This window comes from Platichthys flesus, chromosome 18, assembly GCF_949316205.1.
Source record: "Platichthys flesus chromosome 18, fPlaFle2.1, whole genome shotgun sequence".
Classification (NCBI taxonomy): Eukaryota; Metazoa; Chordata; class Actinopteri; order Pleuronectiformes; family Pleuronectidae; genus Platichthys; species Platichthys flesus.
In genome coordinates, this window is record NC_084962.1 from 4764329 (window position 1) to 4786086 (window position 21758).

Below are 21758 nucleotides of genomic sequence, written 5' to 3' on the forward strand. Positions count from 1 at the left end.
GTTTTTGTGTATTTATGAGGCAATTCATTGTCATTTTCATCTGATATGTTTTTCCCCCAGAGCAACAATGTTTTCCAGATTGAGCCTGATTCTGATCGGATCAGCGTACATCTACTATCAGGTAAATATGCTTCTAAGTCTGGGTTAAATACTTTAAGACAGAAATACAACCAAGTGCATGTTTTGAATATACCCACTGTAATTCTATCTTTATGCTCTTATTACATTTTTGTTCAATCCATTAATTCTTGCATATATAATAACATTAAATAACTAAATATTAAAAAGACAAAATATAACTTTGTATTTAATGTAGAGCCTCTGTAGCCATTTTTCCTCTGCAGGTATATTAACATGTAAATATTTTAATTTGACATAAGTTTGAATCATGATAGAAAGTATAAACCTGTTGTTTACCTGTTCTTGTCATTGCAGGTCAACGCAGTAGGTGAGTCGTTTGGCAACATTGTCATACATTTATTACGATTTTTCAGAAACCTTCATGAAGTTGTCCACTAACTGGACGGTTGCTGTTCAATCCCTGGCTCCTTCAGTATGCATTTAATCGTTTCCTTGAGGGAGACAATGAACCCCAATTTGCCCCAGTGTGTGAATGTAGTGTGAAAGAAAAAAATACAGCATATAGTAGAGCTTCTTTAATGCATGTGTGAATGGATGAAAGCAGCATTTGAATGGCTGATGAATTGACCAGAAAATTCTGAGCATGAATTATTCCCATGTTTCATTAAGCATTTAAATGTTTGTAAAATGATCATTGCAGAGTCAACACTTACAACCACCACAACAGCTGCAACAACAACTGTAAGTCTTGCAGATATAATAACATTAATTGACTAAATATTAAAAAGACAAAATATAACTTTGTATTTACTGTAGAGCCTCTGTAGCCATTTTTCCTCTGCAGGTATATTAACATGTATACATTTTAATTTGACATAAGTCTGAATCCTGATAGAAAGTATAAACCTGTTGTTTACCTGTTCTTGTCATTGCAGGACAACGCATTAGGTGAGTCCTTTGCCAACATTGTCATAAATTAAATACGATTTTTCAGAAACCTTCATGAAGTTGTCCACTAACTGGACGGTTGCTGTTCAATCCCTGGCTCCTTCAGTATGCATTTAATCGTTTCCTTGAGGGAGACAATGAACCCCAATTTGCCCCAGTGTGTGAATGTAGTGTGAAAGAAAAAAATACAGCATATAGTAGAGCTTCTTTAATGCATGTGTGAATGGATGAATGCAGCATTTGAATGGCTGATGAATTGACCAGAAAATTCTGAGCATGAATTATTCCCACGTTTCATTAAGCATTTAAATGTTTGTAAAATGATCATTGCAGAGTCAACACTTACAAACACCACAACAGCTGCAACAACAACTGTAAGTCTTGCAGATATAATAACATTAATTGACTAAATATTAAAAAGACAAAATATAACTTTGCATTTGCTGTAGAGCCTCTGTAGCCATTTTTCCTCTGCAGGTATATTAACATGTAAATATTTTAATTTGACATAAGTATGAAGCCTGATAGAAAGTAAAAACCTGTTGTTTACCTGTTCTTGTCATTGTAGGTCAACGCATTAGGTGAGTCATTTGCCAACATTGTCATAAATTAAATAGGATTTTTTTAGAAACCTCCGTAAATTGGACAAGAATTAAAGGGCTGACTTCACCATTATATAAATAGGCAAAATTGTGTAGAATTTTAGATACATTACAGCAGAACTGTTAGCAGATTCCTCATGGGGCAAAGAAAACTGAGAGACTGATCCTTGGGCGGAGCCAAGGGGGGATTAGCCCCAGCTGATATCTGATTGGTCCCTGAAGTGCCCCTGTCCCATCAGTCATAAATACTTCATATTTTCATCAGGGGCGGGTCTTCTTGGAGGCCGCCATGTTTTTAACAGTCGTCCAAAGTGGACAAACTAAACAACTTTTGAATATTTATGTCAAGTGAAGGCTACCCCATGTTCTCTGTCATGCTTGGAAGGGGCGAGTGAGATCAGGAGTATTCAGCTGCAACATGCAACTTCTCCACTAGAGATCACTAGATTCTACACTCTGAAACTTTAAAGTTGACTAAAAAGGAAGGAGGTCCACACAGCAACCCTGTAAATAAAAGATTATTTATTGGAATCAAATCAAAATGAAGCAAGGCATAGTAGGTTTATGTAGTAATCAACAGTGAGGGGTGAGTGTTGGGTGATGTGTGACTGCAGGTGTGATTTAAAGGTACTGTGAGTAGAATGTATGGACATCTAGTGGTGAAGTTGCATGTTGCAGCTGAATACCCCTCACCTCACCCTTCCCCTGCAAACATGAAAGAGCACCTGTGGTAGCCTTCAGTTGTCATAAAAACTCAAAGGTATTTAGTTTGTCCAGTTTGAGCTACTGTAAAAAACGTGGATGCATCCGTAGAGAGCACCCGTTCCTGATGTAAATATGAAGTTTCGGAACTACCAAGGGCCAATTGTTGAGGAAAGAAATCAATAATCATACGGTTTACATGATCCACATGTGACAACATCACCAGGATTTTTTCATATTTTATTTCTGCCATTAAATCCCTTTTACCTGAATCTTACTCTCTGAACCTTTAAAGGGGACATATTATGAAAATTCCACTTTTGTAGTGCTTCTACATGTTAATTTGTGTCTCTGCCATGTCTACCGACCCAAAAACTCTGGAAAAAAACAACTCCTGCGATTTGTTATGGTTCCTCTTTGTCAGAAACGTCATGCTTGAGTGACTGCGAGTGAGCTTCCGTATCCTTCTCTCGTCACAGGCGAAATGGGAGTCTGTCTTAAATGGCCTTGTCCCCCATCTCACCCCCCGCCCCCCTACACTCATTATAGATACGATATTTGCCTGAGGGTCACTTTTCCATAACTTGGAGACCCCCATGTCCCCGCGGCCGAGAGTCAGGCAGTGGAGAGTCAGGCGTCCGAATCCTGCCTGCGACAGCCCCAGCCACGCAGGCAGGATTCGGCCCGCCCGACTCTGGTTCAAAACGATATGGTTGCAAGATCGGATCTTCGTCTCCAGTTGCCATATTTCTATAGAGGTAATGGATAGCCTAAAATGTGAGCGCTCATATCTCGTGGAGGAGGGAGGGGGGGGAGCTAGCTAATTAGCTTTTAAAGGAACAGGCACTCAAAACAGGTCAATCTGAGGAGGGCAGTATTCCAAAATATGTGACAGACATTTCATTAAGACCCCAGGGAACCATATCAACTTGTGGTAAAATGGGCATAATATGTCCCCTTTAAATAACAGTTTCTATTGTATTTTGGGAAAATGGTCACTACGACGGATGTGAACACTAAAACTGTTTCAACAGCTTTAACAAGTAAGTGTCCCACTATGCTATAACAAGGGGGTCAGTTATTGACTTCATGAAGTCGTCCACTAACTGGACGGTTGCTGTTCAATTCCTGGCTCATTCAGCATGCATTTAATCGTGTCCTTGAGCAAGAAAATGAACCCCAATTTGCCCCAGTGTGTGAATGTAGTGTAAAAGAAAAATATGCAACATATAGTAGAGGTCTTTTAATGCATGTGTGAATGTATGAATGCAGCATTTGAATGGTTGATGAATTGAACAGATAATCTGAGCATGAATTATTCCCATGTTTCATTAAGCATTTAATTGTTTGTAAAATGATCATTGCAGATACAACACATATGCCCACCACAATTGCTGCAACAACAACTGTAAGTCTTGCATATATAATAACATTAATTAACTAAATATTAAAAAGACAAAATATAACTTTGCATTAACTGTAGAGCCTCTGTAGCCATTTTTCCTCTGCAGGTATATTAACATGTATACATTTTAATTTGACATAAGTCTGACTCCTGATAGAAAGTATAAACCTGTTGTTTACCTGTTCTTGTCATTGCAGGACAACGCATTAGGTGAGTCATTTGCCAACATTGTCATAAATTAAATATGATTTTTCAGAAACCTCCGTAAATTGGACAAGAATTAAGGGGCTGAGTTCACCATTATATAAATAGGCCAAATTGTGTAGAATTTTAGATACATTACAATAGAACTGTTAGCAGATTCCTCATGGGGCAGATCCTTGGGCGAGGCCAAGGGGGGATTAGCCCCAGCTGATATCTGATTGGTCCCTGAAGTGCCCCTGTCCCATCAGTCATTTTTATATAAAAGAATCACTTTAGAATTATATTACAATAAATGTGACAATTTGCAGCATTTCCCACAGAATTAATTCAGTCTAAAATAGTAGCAGGTATAAAAGTGCATGCTCATGAAGGTCCCCCTCATATTCAACATTTTTTAAAGCCGTTTTCAGACATTTGGCTACAGAAGTTTACCAGTAGTCTGCCTTTCACACATGCAAAACAAAGCTGTGAAAGGGATCTATTGACAGAATTTGAATCTAAAATAATCCTTGTGATCTTTTCACTAGTGTGTTTCATCTAAATTGTATGAATTGTTGTTTTCTCTTCTTTAGAAAAGGCCCTTTATATTTAAATACTTCATATTTTCATCAGGGGCGGGTCTTCTTGGAGGCCGCCATGTTTTTAACAGTCGTCCAAAGTGGACAAACTAAACAACTTTTGAATATTTATGTCAAGTGAAGGCTACCCCATGTTCTCTGTCATGCTTGGAAGGGGCGAGTGAGATCAGGAGTATTCAGCTGCAACATGCAACTTCTCCACTAGAGATCACTAGATTCTACACACTGAAACTTTAAAGTTGACTAAAAAGGAAGGAGGTCCACACAGCAACCCTGTAAATAAAAGATTATTTATTGGAATCAAATCAAAATGAAGCAAGGCATAGTAGGTTTATGTAGTAATCAACAGTGAGGGGTGAGTGTTGGGTGATGTGTGACTGCAGGTGTGATTTAAAGGTACTGTGAGTAGATGGTATGGAAATCTAGTGGTGAAGATGCATGTTGCAGCTGAATACCCCTCACCTCACCTTTCCCCATCCAAACATGAAAGAGCACCTGTGGTAGCCTTCAGTTGTCATAAAAACTCAAAGGTATTTAGTTTGTCCAGTTTGAGCTACTGTAAAAAACGTGGATGCATCCGTAGAGAGGACCCGTTCCTGATGTAAATATGAAGTTTCGGAACTACCAAGGGCCAATTCTTGAGGAAAGAAATCAATAATCATACGGTTTACATGATCCACATGTGACAACATCACCAGGATTTTTTCATATTTTATTTCTGCCATTAAATCCCTTTTACCTGAATCTTACACTCTGAACCTTTAAAGGGGACATATTATGAAAATTCCACATTTGTAGTGCTTCTACATGTTAATTTGTGTCTCTGCCATGTCTACCGACCCAAAAACTCTGGAAAAAAACAACTCCTGCGATTTGTTATGGTTCCTCTTTGTCAGAAACGTCATGCTTGAGTGACTGCGAGCGAGCTTCCGTATCCTTCTCTCGTCACAAGCGAAATGGGAGTCTCTCTTACATGGCCTTGTCCCCCATCTCACCCCCGCCCCCCTACACTCATTATAGATACGATATTTGCCTGAGGGTCACTTTTCCATAACTTGGCGACCCCGATGTCCCCGCGGCGGAGAGTCAGGCAGCGGAGAGTCAGGCGGCCGAATCCTGCCTGCGACAGCCCCAGCCTCGCAGGCAGGATTCGGCCCGCCTGACTCTGGTTCAAAACGATATGGTTGCAAGATCGGATCTTCATCTCCAGTTACCATATTTCAATAGAGGTAATGGATAGCCTAAAATGTGGGCTCTCATATCTCGTGGAGGAGGGAGGGGGGGGGGAGCTAGCTAATTAGCTTTTAAAGGAACAGGCACTCAAAACAGGTCAATCTGAGGAGGGCAGTTTTTAATGATCCTTGTGGTATATTGACCAAAATATGTGACAGACATATCATTAAGACCCCAAGGAACCATATCAACTTGTGGTAAAATGGGCATAATATGTCCCCTTTAAATAACAATTTCTATTGTATTTTGGGAAAATGGTCACTACGACGGATGTGAACACTAAAACTGTTTCAACAGCTTTAACAAGTAAGTGTCCCACTATGCTATAACAAGGGGGTCAGTTATTGACTTCATGAAGTCGTCCACTAACTGGACGGTTGCTGTTCAATTCCTGGCTCGTTCAGCATGCATTTAATCGTTTCCTTGAGCAAAAAAATGAACCCCAATTAGCACCAGTGTGTGAATGTAGTGTAAAAGAAAAATATGCAACATATAGTAGAGCTCTTTTAATGCATGTGTGAATGTATGAATGCAGCATTTGAATGGTTGATGAATTGAACAGATAATCTGAGCATGAATTATTCCCATGTTTCATTAAGCATTTAATTGTTTGTAAAATGATCATTGCAGATACAACACATATGCCCACCACAATTGCTGCGACAACAACTGTAAGTCTTGCATATATAATAACATTAATTGACTAAATATTAAAAAGACAAAATATAACTTTGTATTTACTGTAGAGCCTCTGTAGCCATTTTTCCTCTGCAGGTATATTAACATTTTAATTTGACATAAGTCTGAATCCTGATAGAAAGTATAAACCTGTTGTTAACCTGTTCTTGTCATTGCAGGACAACGCATTAGGTGAGTCATTTGCCAACATTGTCATAAATTAAATATGATTTTTCAGAAACCTCCGTAAATTGGACAAGAATTAAGGGGCTGAGTTCACCATTATATAAATAGGCCAAATTGTGTAGAATTTTAGATACATTACAATAGGACTGTTAGCAGATTCCTCATGGGGCAGATCCTTGGGTGAGGCAAAGGGGGGATTAGCCCCAGCTGATATCTGATTGGTCCCTGAAGTGCCCCTTTCCCATCAGTAATTTTTATATAAAAGAATAACTTTATAATTATATTACAATAAATGTGACAATTTGCAGCATTTCCCACAGAATTAATTCAGTCTAAAATAGTAGCAGGTATAAAAGTGCATGCGCAAGAAGGTCACACTCATGCCAAACATTTTTTAAAGCTGTTTTCAGACATTTGGCTACAGAAGTTTACCATTAGTCTGCCTTTCAAACATGCAAAAGAAAGCGGTGAAAGGGATCTATTGACAGAATTTGAATCTAAAATAATCCTAGTGATCTTTTCACTAGTATGTTTCATCTAAATTGTACGAATTGTTGTTTTCTCTTCTTTAGAAAAGGCCCTTTATATTTAAATATTTCATATTTTCATGAGGGGCGGATCTTCTTGGAGGCCGCCATGTTCTTAACAGTCGTCCAAAGTGGACAAACTAAACACCTTTTGAATATTTATGTCAAGTGAAGGCTACCCCATGTTCTCTGTCATGCTTGGAAGGGGCGAGTGAGATGAGGAGTATTCAGCTGCAACATGCAACTTCTCCAATAGAGATCACTAGATTCTACACACTGAAACTTTAAAGCTGACTAAAAAGGAGGGAGGTCCACACAGCAACCCTTTAAATAAAAGATTATTTATTGGAATCAAATCAAAATGAAGCAAGGCATTGTAGGTTTATTCAGTAATCAAAAGAGAGGGGTGGGTGTTGGGTGATGTGTGACTGCAGGTGTGAGTTAAAGGTTCCGTGAGTAGAATGTATGGATATCTAGTGGTGAAGTTGCATGTTGCAGCTGAATACCCCTCACCTCACCCTTCCCCTGCAAACATGAAAGAGTACCGGTGGTAGCCTTCACTTGTCATAAAAACTCAAAGGTATTTAGTTTGTCCAGTTTGAGCTACTGTAGGAAACGTGGATGCATCCGTAGAGAGGACCCGTTCCTGATGTAAATATAAAGTTTCTGAACTATCAAGGGCCAATGTTGAGTAAAGAAATCAATAAACAACTCCTGCGATTTGTTATGGTTCCTCTTTGTCAGAAACGTCATGCGTGAGTGACTACGAGTGAGCTTCCGTATCCTTCTCTCGTCACAGGCGAAATGGGAGTCTGTCTTAAATGGCCTTGTCCCCCATCTCACCCCCCGCCCCCCTACACTCCTTATAGATACGATATTTGCCTGAGGGTCACTTTTCCATAACTTGGAGACCCCCATGTCCCCGCGGCCGAGAGTCAGGCAGTGGAGAGTCAGGCGTCCGAATCCTGCCTGCGACAGCCCCAGCCTCGCAGGCAGGATTCGGCCCGCCCGACTCTGGTTCAAAACGATATGGTTGCAAGATCGGATCTTCGTCTCCAGTTGCCATATTTCTACAGAGGTAATGGATAGCCTAAAATGTGGGCGCTCATATCTCGTGGAGGAGGGAGGGCGGGGAGCTAGCTAATTAGCTTTTAAAGGAACAGGCACTCAAAACAGGTCAATCTGAGGAGGGCAGTTTTTAATGATCCTTGTGGTATATTGACCAAAATATGTGACAGACATTTCATTAAGACCCCAGGGAACCATATCAACTTGTGGTAAAATGGGCATAATATGTCCCCTTGAAATAACAGTTTCTATTGTATTTTGGGAAAATGGTCACTACGACGGATGTGAACACTAAAACAGTTTCAACAGCTTTAACAAGTAAGTGTCCCACTATGCTATAACAAGGGGGGCAGTTATTGACTTCATGAATCTTCCACTAACTGGACGGTTGCTGTTCAATTCTTGGCTCGTTCAGCATGCATTTAATCGTGTCCTTGAGCAAGAAAATGAACCCCAATTTGCCCCAGTGTGTGAATGTAGTGTAAAAGAAAAATATGCAACATATAGTAGAGCTCTGAATGGATGAATGCAGTATTTGAATAGTTGATGAATTGAACAGATAATTTGAGCATGAATTATTCCCATGTTTCATTAAGCATTTAAATGTTTGTAAAATGATCATTAAAGATTCAACACTTACAACACGTATGAACACCACAACAGTTGCAACAACAACTGTAACGAATCAGTGCATTCAAATAATCTCACAACAATTTTTGTAAATTACCTTAATACTTGTCTGTAAATTATCCTAATTGTATAGATTTCACCGGAAACAAGTGTTGTGTTTTTTTTCATATTAGGAAAAACACTGATTAAAATCATACAGTAATCTTTATGGATTTAACTTAACTTGACATTTGTCCCAACCACAGCGAAATATACTTGATTGTACATTTCCCCCCAGATTCAACAACACATGTTATTACCGCAACAGTCACATCAACATGAGTGGTAACGGTCCGGTATGGCTATTGTATTTTCCTTGTAATAAAAGTAGCCAAGAATTAAGTAACCATTACGCTAATTTTCTCAACTAAATGCCAGGAATCTATGGTATGAAGCCCAGCATCGGCCATGCCAAACTAAAAGGCAAGACATTGCACACGCCCCGCTCCAGCATCCACTGTGGCCCGGGCATTTACATGCACTGTTGTCACCTGGTTACTGTAAATCTGTAGGAGGTCAGTATTGGATTCCTCCCTAACCCCTCGCCTTATGATGGAAGAATGACTGGGTTGTTTAATCACCATTGCATTGTCAATTAAAAGATACATTTCATACAAACTTGTTATACCATGGGAGCAACAAAAAAGGTCAAATTTCCAATCATCCACTGGGGCATGTGAGTATGTAAGGGTGATTTAAACAGGAGGTGTCAAGGTATGTTGCTGTGGACGAAATACTGGGACAGATAGATGAATGACGGTTCACACAAACCAGTGGAAATTAGGTGCTTTCAGACATGAGTTTGTCCTCCCAGAACCCTGAAGAAAACTCAGGATAATGTCTGAATGAGCCTTTTTGAGAACACAGCAGGAGATCCTCCTCAGGATTCCCTGTGAGCGAGTTGATGATACACCTAGAAGATAAAGAGGAAGAGCTTTTGGTGGTGACAGCCAACGTTATACATTATCTCCGGATTCTATCTGCTGCACCACCCCTGACCTGAGCATTGCTTTGAACACGCCTGAGCAGAGAATCTCCTGCTGCGTTGGTCATGTGTGAAAGGCAAACTCTGGAGAAAGCCTAGAGCCCATTATGTAGACGTTCTCTAGAGTTCATGTCTGACATCCACTGTATTGCATTATATCAATGTTGTCTTCTTCAACTAGGAATGGTCACCATCACAGCTCCAGATGATATCGTGTGCTACAAGTCCAACCATACACTGGAATGCACATATGAGGGGACAGCAACCAGCACTGGCTGGAAGTTGATCAGGGAACACAAGCATTTGGAGCTCAAGAATGGTACTGTGGTGACTCTAACCAAGTGCCATATCGATTCGAAAAACAGTTCCTGTATTGCAGTTAAACTCAAGGAAGTGACTGGCACCGGGTCAGGCAAGTACAAACATTTCACACTGACATGTTTTTTAAGTTGAACACGACTGAATTAATGTTTAATTTTGATCTGCAGCGATAAAATGCCTGACATGAGTGTTTTTCAGTGAATGTGAAGTTTATGTTCTGACTGACAATGTGGGTATTGTAATGTGATTGGTGCAAAGTCTGGGTGATCAATGGCATTGTACTTTATTGAAAAAAAGACAAGCAAAAGTCTGGAAAGCTTCCCTGATATACAATTAGTCCACAGAGAGTGCCCAGTGCTCAAATTGATACATAAGCAGCTCTCCCTGAGTGTTCTGCATTTCCCCCTCTGTTTAAAGGGAATTTGGTCATGTCCTCTATCTGGTTGAGCAGTGATGCAGCACTTCTGGTCTTTTTGAGGCTGAGACAAAATGATTGTGGGCCGACTATCCCAAAACAAATGTGGGCCTCTAATGGCCTTTTTGGCTGTAGACAGGGTCTAATCTGAATGTGAGCCCAAAGTGAACCTTATGGTAAATGTTTATTATGGCAACAATACCACAAAGCAAATGCAGGCCACCTATGGCACCTTTGGTTGATGTGCGGTATTGCGATGGCTTACTTGTGGCCCAGATCCTGCAAACAGGAGTTTAACGCCCAAGTGCCATCATTCCTTGCACTATGTGGGCCAGCTGACAATGTTTGATGTGGGTCAAAACAATTTTGCAATGTGGGGGTTAATGGCAGAGGATATCACACGTTGTAAAGTCTTATAAGGCAAGTTGTGATTCATGACTTTGGGCTTTTCAATTAAATCTGATTGATTGGTATGTTCATTTTTTCATTAATCGGAAACCTTACTTCCTCTTTTTCGTTTGAATAAATGAAATTGAGCGAACCATAAATGTCTCGTGCTCTTGGATCCAGTCAAGATATTTTTCGTTATTCAGCTGCAAATAGAGTCTCCAGAAAACATTGCGCCTCATTTACCTACATGTGCGCAGAAATGTTCTTATTCTCCGCACAAAACACGTGCGTGAACAAAACCGCCACTGAATTCATGACACGTGCGCACCAGCCAATTATACTCTCACCACCATACGTATGTTTGTGAATCAGAATCAATCTAAATCGACAGGATCGTGTCCGCTGTCTGCAATTAGTATACCGCCAAGCCTCTATTTCTCCATATAAGGACATCCGTTTGTCATGAAGAGAGCAGGTATGCATGGTCTGAGGAAGTTCTACATTTGTTCCCAGAGCACGAACAAATTAAGATCAGAGCATGTTGATGAATCCTAGATTTGTGCATCTAACGGGTTGTCTAAAACCAACCTGTAATCCCACACTCTCGGTGGGAGACTGCACAGTACACTCGTAATCTGACGACTTTTAAAAAATAATTTCCAGGAAATAAAATCGCCTTTTATGCTCTACCTTAATTTGTATGTCCCTTTGTCGTTTGCCATCTTTTAAATATTTACTGCTTTACATCATTGTACTATGTGTCATGATTAGAATCACGTGTGATGTTATCAAAGGACTACTTGGTCCTGTGTGTGTTGATAATCTATTTATATGATAATTACACAATTGACCCCTCTTATGTCTATGTTAAATGGCAGAGGTGTAAAATAACGAATTGCATTTACTCACGTTACTGTAATTGAGTAGTTTTTTTGTGTACTTTGCAATTTTTTGAGTAGTTTTTGAAATAGGTAATTTTACTTTTACTTAAGTAGAATTTGACTGAAGTATTGTACTTCGCTACATTGGAAATTACATCCGTTACTGAGTAAAAAATAAAAACATAGTTCAGGGCGCAAGGCAATTCTCACTGCAGTGGTAGATGCTGCATAGTGTATGCGATTCCCTAACATGCATGTTCAACTTATGAAAACTTATGAAAACGACTGCACAGGGAGCCACTGCAGAGCGGCTGAAGAGCCGCGGGTTGCCGACCCCTGGCTTCGGTGAAAGAGCGATTTGTTTACTGCTCCGCCGTTAAAGAGATGCGGACGTCTACACATTAGTTCGGCTATAATATTAGTTCCGCCTCTCATTTTCCCCTCCCGGTCGCACGTCCCACCTGTTATGCCTCCGCACCACACAGTTTGAGAATCACTGCGCTAGAACACTTGGCGCTCTATGCAAGCTTCACTCCTGGTGGCCGACAATCATGTCTGAATATGGGGTTTCTGTGTTTGTGTACCCGTCACGAATACGAATTAGGACGTTTCATCAGTTAAACACTGAAGTGCTGGCATATACTTGTGCAAAAAGTGTTTCAACTTTTGGTTTGAGCAAAAGCATGTCAGACAAGTTGGTGATCCAAGTCATCTTTTAGACCAAAAAGTCTAATTCATTCTGTTTTCAGCTGTAGAAGGTAATTTACCGACATTTTCCACAGGTACATATGAGTGTGAATTCACTTTTGGGTCAGTCAAACACACAGCCAAGGCAGAGCTGAATGTGGCACTCCTGCCTGAAGAGATCACCATGAAAATTGATCCACCTGTAGCAGACTGTTCAGACAGCAATAACTTAGAAGTGCCTGTGATTGTGAATGTGACTGCTACAATCCAAAATAGCAATGAGAGCTACAACGTTTCGTGGCAGTTCCCTGGAGCGGGGCTAAATAAAGGATCCAAACCAGGTAGGACAAACCTACAATATATTTCCTTCTGTGAGCTGCAGCTCCAAAATACATGATGATAGTAACACATATTTAAATTCACTTACATGCACTTAAATGCATGCAAAATCTAAAACAACAAATGGAGCCATGAAACTAGCATCTGTTTTTCGTTGCAGCTTCTGAAGGTACCCTGGTCTTTTCTTTCAAGTCTGAGTTCTCATGCAAGAAAATGAATGAAACAAAATGGGAAGTCAGTTTTAAAAACCAAAAAGGACAGACGAAAAATGAAAGCGTGGATATCCTAGTGATTAGTGGTACGATTATTAAACCTTTATTGGATTTCACCTGATCAAATTTCTAACTGTCTTCGGTATAATCTATTTATAAGGTTAAATATTATGTATAAGTGTTTTATATTTATTTTCTTTAACAAACTAATGGTGTGCTGCATTTTTTCTAGCGTCGGAAAAATGTTGCGCTGTACATGACAATTGGCCAAAAACCCCAGAAGGAGGTACAGTGATTAATCAGTGTGAAAACGGCAAGACTGGTTACAAGTCTCGTACTTGTGGTAAAGATGGCGTGTGGCAAACAGTGTTCTCCTCCTGCATCAGCACAGAGTTGAAGAAAGTTATAGATGCAGCAGAGGTAAGTAAATCATTATAGCTCGTATAGCACTCCCTGGAATGAGAAAAGTATGATCCTGATGTTTTGTGATAATGAATTATGTAGATAGTCATATTTGAACCATATTTATAAATTTGTAACATTTTTTAGCAGTTATTGTGACTTTTGTGCACAGACAGCCCTGGATGAAATGACCAAAGTCATTCTCTATCATGGTCTAATGAATTACACATGCCAAGCACCAAGCACTGATCAGAATGCACACAAGAGGACCTATCAGTTCCCTGATAAGTACATCAGGTCACCTCCTTTATATACATGTATATACATTCCTGTATTTTGAGTTTATTTGTAGCACCTTGTATTGCAACTTTGCATGGAAGGCTATGTATAGATGAAAGCTAGACGAAAAGCAGATTCTTCCATCAGCCACCAATCTCAACCTCCAGCTCAAAAATGTTAATTACAAATAAAAAACTCTCAAAGCCATGATGGAATATTATAATTCAAGGGTTACAGCTGTTTAGACTCCATTTTCATTAGAGTCAAGGTGATGTGGTTTGTGTTCTTTTGTAGACTGTTACTCTGAGATATTTAGTTTTTTGTTTCTAGGTCTTCAAGACGGGCATAGGGGCTACACAGGAAGCAGCCATGTGGATCTTTGGATCACTTAAGAACACCACTTCATCTGAATCCAGTGACGACTATGCTGGAATCAATGCTTCTATCAGCATAATAAATATAATGGCCTCTGGATCAGAAAACATCACCTTGAAGGAAGAAGTCTTTGATGTAAGTCCCTGGTGGTCATTACTACTTTTACTGTAATTGATGTATAGTATTGAGCTGAACAATTGAGGTTGATGATTTTTCCAAAGATTTCACTCACATCGTTTTGCCTTCCTCAGCAGACAGAGTGGCTCAGTTGTCACGGTGATAGTTGTTTTAAACCTCAGTTCAAAATTCATGTGTTAACAAATGGGGGTGGCACAGTGGTGAAAGAGGGTTCCCGGTTCCAATCCCAGCATGGCTGAGGCCAACCCTGCATGTGTTTTCTCCTGGTATTTTGGTTAGGTTTGGAGATTCTTAATTGTCAATAGGTGGGGTTGTCTTCAGTGTGTGAAATACCCCAAAAAACTTGAATAAATTACAAACACAGATCGATAAATAGATGTATTAAGAGATAAATAATAAAGTCAAAAGTGATTGTTATATTTTTAATATTTTGACGCTCTCCACATGATTTCAATAAGGTTTGTGTGGCGAAAATTCTGGTTATAGCCATTACAGTCCAGGAGGCTCCGCTGGTCAAAAAGAGATTCTTCTCCTCCGCTCTTTTCTAATCGCTCACTCACTTCTGCCACAATGAATTTAAAACACCTTGTTTGTGTCATAATCTCCGGGAAAAACTTCTCTCCTGTCTGCTGGAGTGTTTGTGTGTGTATGTGCTCGTCTCTCTTGCTCTTGACGATCACATTCATTTAGTTATAGATCCATTCAATTCAATTCCATTTTATGTGTATTTTGCTAAATCATAATAAACATTATCTCAAGGCACTTTACATAGTAGGTCGAGACCTCAATAATTATTAAACCCAACAGTTCCCACAATGAGGAAGCACTTTGGCGATTGTGGAGAGAAAAAAAAACTGAAAGAGTAAATACTAGACATAACTTTTAAAGAAACGTCATGACAATCAGAAGTAACAAATCTTTTTGTCAGAGAGACCCTCCCAGAATTTTGCTGTTGAGGCTTTCAGGGGGTCTCAAGTATCAATTCAGAGGATTCTCTCTCTCTCTCTCTATCTCTGTATTCTGACCCTGTGATGGAACGGTGACTTGTCCGGGATGTGCCCCACCTCTCAACCAGCTGGAATTAGCTCCAGTGCCCCTCACAACCCTCAAAGGATAAGCATTATAGATGGATGAATGGTTGGACAACAAGTGGTCATATGGGGTTCAAGCATTCAAGTTCAATTGTAAATATTTCGAAGATGCTACAGATGCCTGTGTTCATGTGAAGGCTGAGAAAAACAGTGTTTTTAGTTTTACTTTGGACCATTGATGGCCGAGGTCAACATTATTTAAACCATTTCATGAAACATTACTGACTGCCTCTATGGAGAGCAAGAGACCACTTTGGGAAGAACCTACACGAACAATATCTTAAATTAGACACTTAAGTTGAAGTATATTGTGACTTATCTCCTAAACGCAGAATAATACCTTAGAGGGGTAGTTCACGGAAAAATAAAAAGTCACACATTAACTACTCAAACCTATTCTGATGGAGGGTCGAGTTAAAAGTTTGAGTTCACAGAAATTTTAACTCAAAGGGGTAAAGAGCATTTCAGCCGAATCCAATGTAATTTAAGTCAATTGTGCTTGCTTCTTTAGACGTAATAAAACAACAGAAAAAACATAACATGCCTCCATGCTGCTCGTGTAGTGTCATCTAAGTGTCCCCGGCATTCATATTGGTCTCGAACCAATCATACCATCTTTGAACAGAGACAGAGGTTAAGTCAAGCCCGGCCTATTTACACAACCATCTGTTATTACATGACCAAATTTCAACGCTAATAAGTGTGGTGGTGTCCAATTCATGTAGACCATCTCCATGACAAGTCCACAAAATGTGATGAGAGCCTTGTAAAAAATTTCTGCCAACATTTTTTGCTCAAAGACTGTGTTTGAAATGGCTCACAAACTCACAGTCTTCCAAAACTGTACATAATGTTTATGTATCCATCATCTGTTTGAAATGTGCCTGTTCACAGATTTTCTTTAATGTTTATTTTTTCAGGATTTTCTTAATGTAGCGAGCAATTTATTGACCAACAACTGGACCGGAGTCAACTCATCTATAACATATGACATGTCATCACAATACCTTTACAGTGTGGAGAATCTGGTGAAGAACATCCAAGTGAACAACACTTTGAATATCTACAAACCAAACTTGGACCTCAAGGTCTCAAAAGGGGACTGTAATATCTCGGTGTTTGATGTGACTGTTAAACTCACCGAGACTGGCGGTCAGTTCAAAACTGTTGGTGTGAGAAATCTGATGGATAAATTAAATAACAGTTTTAAACCAACATCAACAGTTCTGCATAACCTTTTACTAATAGTCACAAAGAACAGCAGTTCTTCTACCGAGATTACAATGGACTTCCCCATCAAGAAGCTGAACAACGCACAAAAACTACACTGTGTCTTCTGGGACACCAATATAAAGGACTGGTCAGAAACAGGTTGCAGAGTTGAACGTGATAGTAATCACAGTGATGGCAATCACACACTCTGCAAGTGCAACCACCTGACTTCATTCGCTGTCCTCATGTCCAAGTCCGATACACCTAACCTCGACCTAGATACCATTACCTATGTTGGCCTGGCAGTGTCCATCTGCTCTCTGGTGATCCTCCTCATCATTGAGGCTCTCGTGTGGTCAGTTGTGGTCAAGACTGATCTCTCATATTTCCGTCACACAGCACTGGTGAACATCGCCGTGTTCCTCTTGCTCGCTGACTGCAGTTTTTTGGCATCTATGTCACCTGAGAATCTCAGTGCTCACTGGTGCTTAATTTTGACCTTATGCAAACACCTATTTTATTTGGCCATGTTCAGCTGGATGCTGTGCATGAGCGTCATGCTCACCCACCGTCTCATCTTTGTCTTCAGCCCTCTAAGGAAAACAGTCTTTATGTTCCTATCCAGTATCGTAGGCTACGGTTGCCCAGTTCTCATTGTGGGAATCAGCTATGTGTATTTCAGATACAACGAGAAGGAATACTATAACAAGAAAACATGCTGGCTAGTTTTTGATGGAACCTTGGATGGCTCATTGTATGCTTTCCTCCTCCCTGTGGGAACTGTTATTTTCACAAATCTTTTTTCCATGGCGGTCGTCATTTTTACTCTGTTGAAGTCCTCCGCCCCTGATGGCAGCAAGTCGGATGAGAGGGAGACATTTAAGAGCATCATTAGAGTGTTGATCTTTTTAACACCAGTTTTCGGAGTAACATGGGGTATTGGCTTCATTCTGCAAATATTCAATAAGGACCACGAGGCATACCCTTTTCTTGAATACAGTTTCACCATCATCAATTCCTTCCAGGTAATTTTCAACAGAGCATACACACCAAACATAATGTTGATATTAGCAATGCTTTGATCCTCCTTTTCTTACCTAATGCCTGTTCTACAACTCAGAGTATTGTATCCGATGCTCAATCTGGCATCAGTGCTCTCTTTTCCCAAAATTTTACCGTTATTTATTCCAGACCACGAAACAGAGTGGACCATTAGAGTAACCATTTAAGACTAAAAATATAAAACATAACAAACAAGAATTTCTGGCAAACTTAATAATAGTTTGAGATGCTCTGTGGTTACAATGCAGGTAAGAAAAAACAAGACATATTTGATCACTGCATTCTTGGTTGGTGTTGTACCTCTCTGCAAACACACACACAAGCTGACTGCTCAAAGTTTGAATAGCTTACTGTGAACATAAAGACTGTATGAAGGTGCTGTTTAGTTAACATACATAAATAACGGAGAGACATGCTGAGGTTACATTCACACTACTGTGTTTTAGTTTTACAACCTGATGTCCACACTACACCAGAGTTTTTGAGCCCAGAAAACAGAAGCTTTGGGAAATGCTGCTCTCCTAAAATAAAACAATCAGCTTTGACCTTGATTGGTGAATACAACGTGGATGACGAATTACAAACATTGCTATCCTTTAGTGTCAGAAACATTGTCACCTTGTTGAAGGTCCAAGCCAAGAAATCACTGCTCCTACTTTTTACCATTGCTGCTCCTTGCTCTTAGTATTTTTCTAAAACTGACAGTTGCAGGGTAATCTACTTCCTGTTTACACCAGTGCACAGTTCATGTGTATGGCAATATGAGCTTGGAATAAACTTAAAAGAGATTGTTATGATTTTCAAATGTTTATAAGTAGTTTTTTTTTATTATTATTTGTTCCACCATTGCATAAGGCACATTTACAAACGTCAAACAACCTCCTGCTGTAATTTGTATTGCACTTTGAGAAGAAATGCATTACTTATTATGAAATGTGAAAAGTGCAGTAACTTTGACATATTTCTTCTCCTACAGGGCTTTTTCGTGATGTTAACAGGGGTTTTTGCAGAGCCAAAGGTATTATTGTTATTTTACTTTTGCTGTTCCTGCTCCATCTGTTTCAATATGGTCATTGTGCTATTATAATATGCAAAAACTACAACACTGCCTGTGGGACCGACACAAAATGCATTATAGAACCCAATAATGCTTCCAGTTATTAAAAGGATTTGTTATTTGTTTTATTATTAACAGGTGCGTCAAGAACTGTTAAAGCGAATGGTAGGTTTGCCAAGATGTTCTTTTCATAATTACACCACAACATGACAGACATGTGCATCATTTCTCGGTTTGCTTCTACTTTCAGGATAAAGGAAAATATGACACCATGAAAAATTCAACCTCAGCCTCAAACACAAAAGTAAAAATGAAGGCAAAGGTCAGTCTTATGTTGTTATTAATTGTCCTTATGTGTTGATGAATTTGCTCTATCTTCAGAGATGCACACATAACATTTCAAGCATATATATCCACTTAGGCTGTAGAGCGGATTGCTGTCAGCATGTTGATATGCTAACACAATGACTATGCTGGTGCGTGGGTATACATTTTTACAATGTTTACAATCTTAGTTTGTCGGTTAGCATTGAGTTGCAAAATTGTTTATGTCTGTAGTTCCTAGGTATTTGTTCATGAAGCACTGGACAGTTGGAAATCTGACCTGATAATGGCATCAGATTTAAAGTTTAAGGAATCAAAAAAGCATTAAAATTAGGTGAGGGCGATATATATATATCGATAAATTGAATGCAAGGTGTGTTCACGTGAAGCAGCCAGTCAGTGAATTTGTTGAAGAACAGTTCACAAAAAGTGAAAACACAGAGTTCATTTTATTTTTCACAGCTGCTTAATGATCAGAAACCACTACATTTATATTTGACTCGAAACAAGGACATTTACATCACGCCTAAATGTCCACAGATATCTCCGACGAGGTGCATTTAGGGAATTATTTGTACAGGGATATAGAGACGATTTCACAACATCGAGATATATATTGTGTATTGATATTTGTTTTAGGTTATAATCATTAGGTTATAAGTCTGTACCAAATTTGATGATAATCCCTACAATCAAGGTGGTATTTGGAAGGTAGCCCTACAGTATTCCGAATTCCAAATTTTCTTTTAATATCTTCAATGTTACTTTATATATAACATATGGTACTCCAAATATGTCTATCCTAAACGGTTGTTATGGTCACCAGTTTTAATTATTTCAACTATGTGTGCAATTGCTGATGTGTCTAAAGACTTCTATTCCCTTGATGCTTAACAATTTGCAACTAAATTTACTTAAACTTTAGATTTTATTTTCAGTTTTTCTGCCATTGTCCTCAAGCACAACAGCTGCTGTAGTGCACGTTGGGAGTTGCACTCATCTTCTCGCCAAATAGTTTTTTTCTAGTTGCGTCAAAGACTTTAAACTCTAATTAAGTCAGAACTTACCCTCTTGGCTTTGTGGTGAATCTAACGCAACTTAGACAAGGGAAGTGATAATGCTAGTGTGGGAGTTGGCCATGCCACGGAGCTCTCCCTTTCAGCATCTTTATTAACCGGAACACAGTGCAAACATAACCTCACCAAACCCAACTTAAGATGCAACAATTTCAACCGCCATCCGATTTAGCGCAGACTCCAACTGCAGGTCTGCGTCTCTTGCTGCGTGGAGCCCCATGCTGGGTGCCACTGTGGTAGGGGAATGTGCTCTCCCAACCCCCTCAACTCCACAGCTACTTTTCCAGCAGTTTTGTGTTTTCCATCTGGCTTCTGTTTTATGCTGTTGTGATGAGAATAATGTGATGTTTGCCGCACACAATGCGGAGACTAATGGTGCTCTATTGACCCTAGAAACCAAAATCCACCCATCAGGCTTTGCTAAGTTACGTGAACTGAGTCTGTCAGTGTAAATAGCAATAAATCAGGTTTGTGCCACTTTTCAGCAAAAAATATTCAATAAATCATTTGAGAATAAATGTAATTTCTGTGTTTCAGGTGGCGCCGCGCGAAACAGCAACTCACATTTACAGTACATGAAGAGAAAATGACTTAGAGTTTAATTTGCAGTATTTAATAGTTCCTAGACACATATAAAGGAATAGATGTTTCCCCTAAAAACTTGTTTAATTATTAAGTAAGGTGTTTGATATAATCTGGTGTTTCTAAATGTTGTATACACATAGAAAAAAATTGCTAAGACAATTTTATTCAAAAGGAAAGTCTGAAGATTGAAATTATGTGACATGAATAACATGGCCTGTATGATATGTTTGCATAACCACTACATGTATCTCAAAACTAGTAAGACATAGAAATAAAGAAAAGGGAAAGAAAGGGTTTTGGTTGCACTAGGTGTGGTTTAAATAGTTATTTCCAGTCTTACGTTATTCACAACAGAAGTAATGTAGCAGAAAACACTTGATACTTTTATCATACAAATAAACCGCACTCAGGACATAGAAGTCCTGCTCTAAAATTTTTTTTTTAATTAAGAGCATGCTTTGTATCCGGCAGGCCGAGCTGGACCCCCTGGCGGGCCATATGTTTGACACCCCTGGATTAGATCAACTCAAGAATAATCGAGATCTCACCGCTGAAATATGAGCAAAGAACATAAAGTAACATGTATAATTACTTCTCTGGTTTGCTTATATAACCTCTATAATGTTTAGAGTAGCATGCGTTTAACACAGTAACATATCATGTTTGAGATTAAAAAGTTGGAAATGTAATCAGAATCTTTCATAAATACTAAATACTATTTTTTTCCTTTTCGTATGTGTCTCTTTTTCTTAAGAATAAAGGTTTTAAGTTGAACAGTCTTCGACTGTGTTGAAAGCATTATGCATGTTGAAGTAATGGTTTTGTGTTCAACCATTAAGAGCAGGATGAGAAGCTAGATGGAAGATAACGTGCGGTGCAAAGCTGGTGTAGCCACACAGAAATGTGACACCATGTTTGCAACGTAACACGACATTTAATATGATATGAAATGCTAGAGGTTGTAAGATCTATACCATATAAGTTCATGGCCCAAGACTGGCCAATTCTATTGGAAGTGTGTCATTGTATAATGATGAGTTTGTAAG

The 21758-nt window shown here is 39.2% G+C and overlaps 1 protein-coding gene across 1 annotated transcript; it reads left to right on the forward strand.

Annotated features, from left to right (window-relative positions):
* The first annotated feature begins 67 nt into the window (after nucleotides 1–67).
* On the forward strand, nucleotides 68–21273 carry LOC133973903 (adhesion G-protein coupled receptor F3-like). Its single transcript, XM_062411980.1, has 9 exons — nucleotides 68–121; nucleotides 436–448; nucleotides 10048–10278; nucleotides 12656–12901; nucleotides 13344–13531; nucleotides 14123–14302; nucleotides 16317–17633; nucleotides 18647–18688; nucleotides 21184–21273. Exons 1-9 carry the CDS (start codon nucleotides 68–70, stop codon nucleotides 21271–21273), a joined length of 2361 nt encoding a protein of 786 aa, XP_062267964.1.
* The last annotated feature ends 485 nt before the right edge of the window (nucleotides 21274–21758 follow it).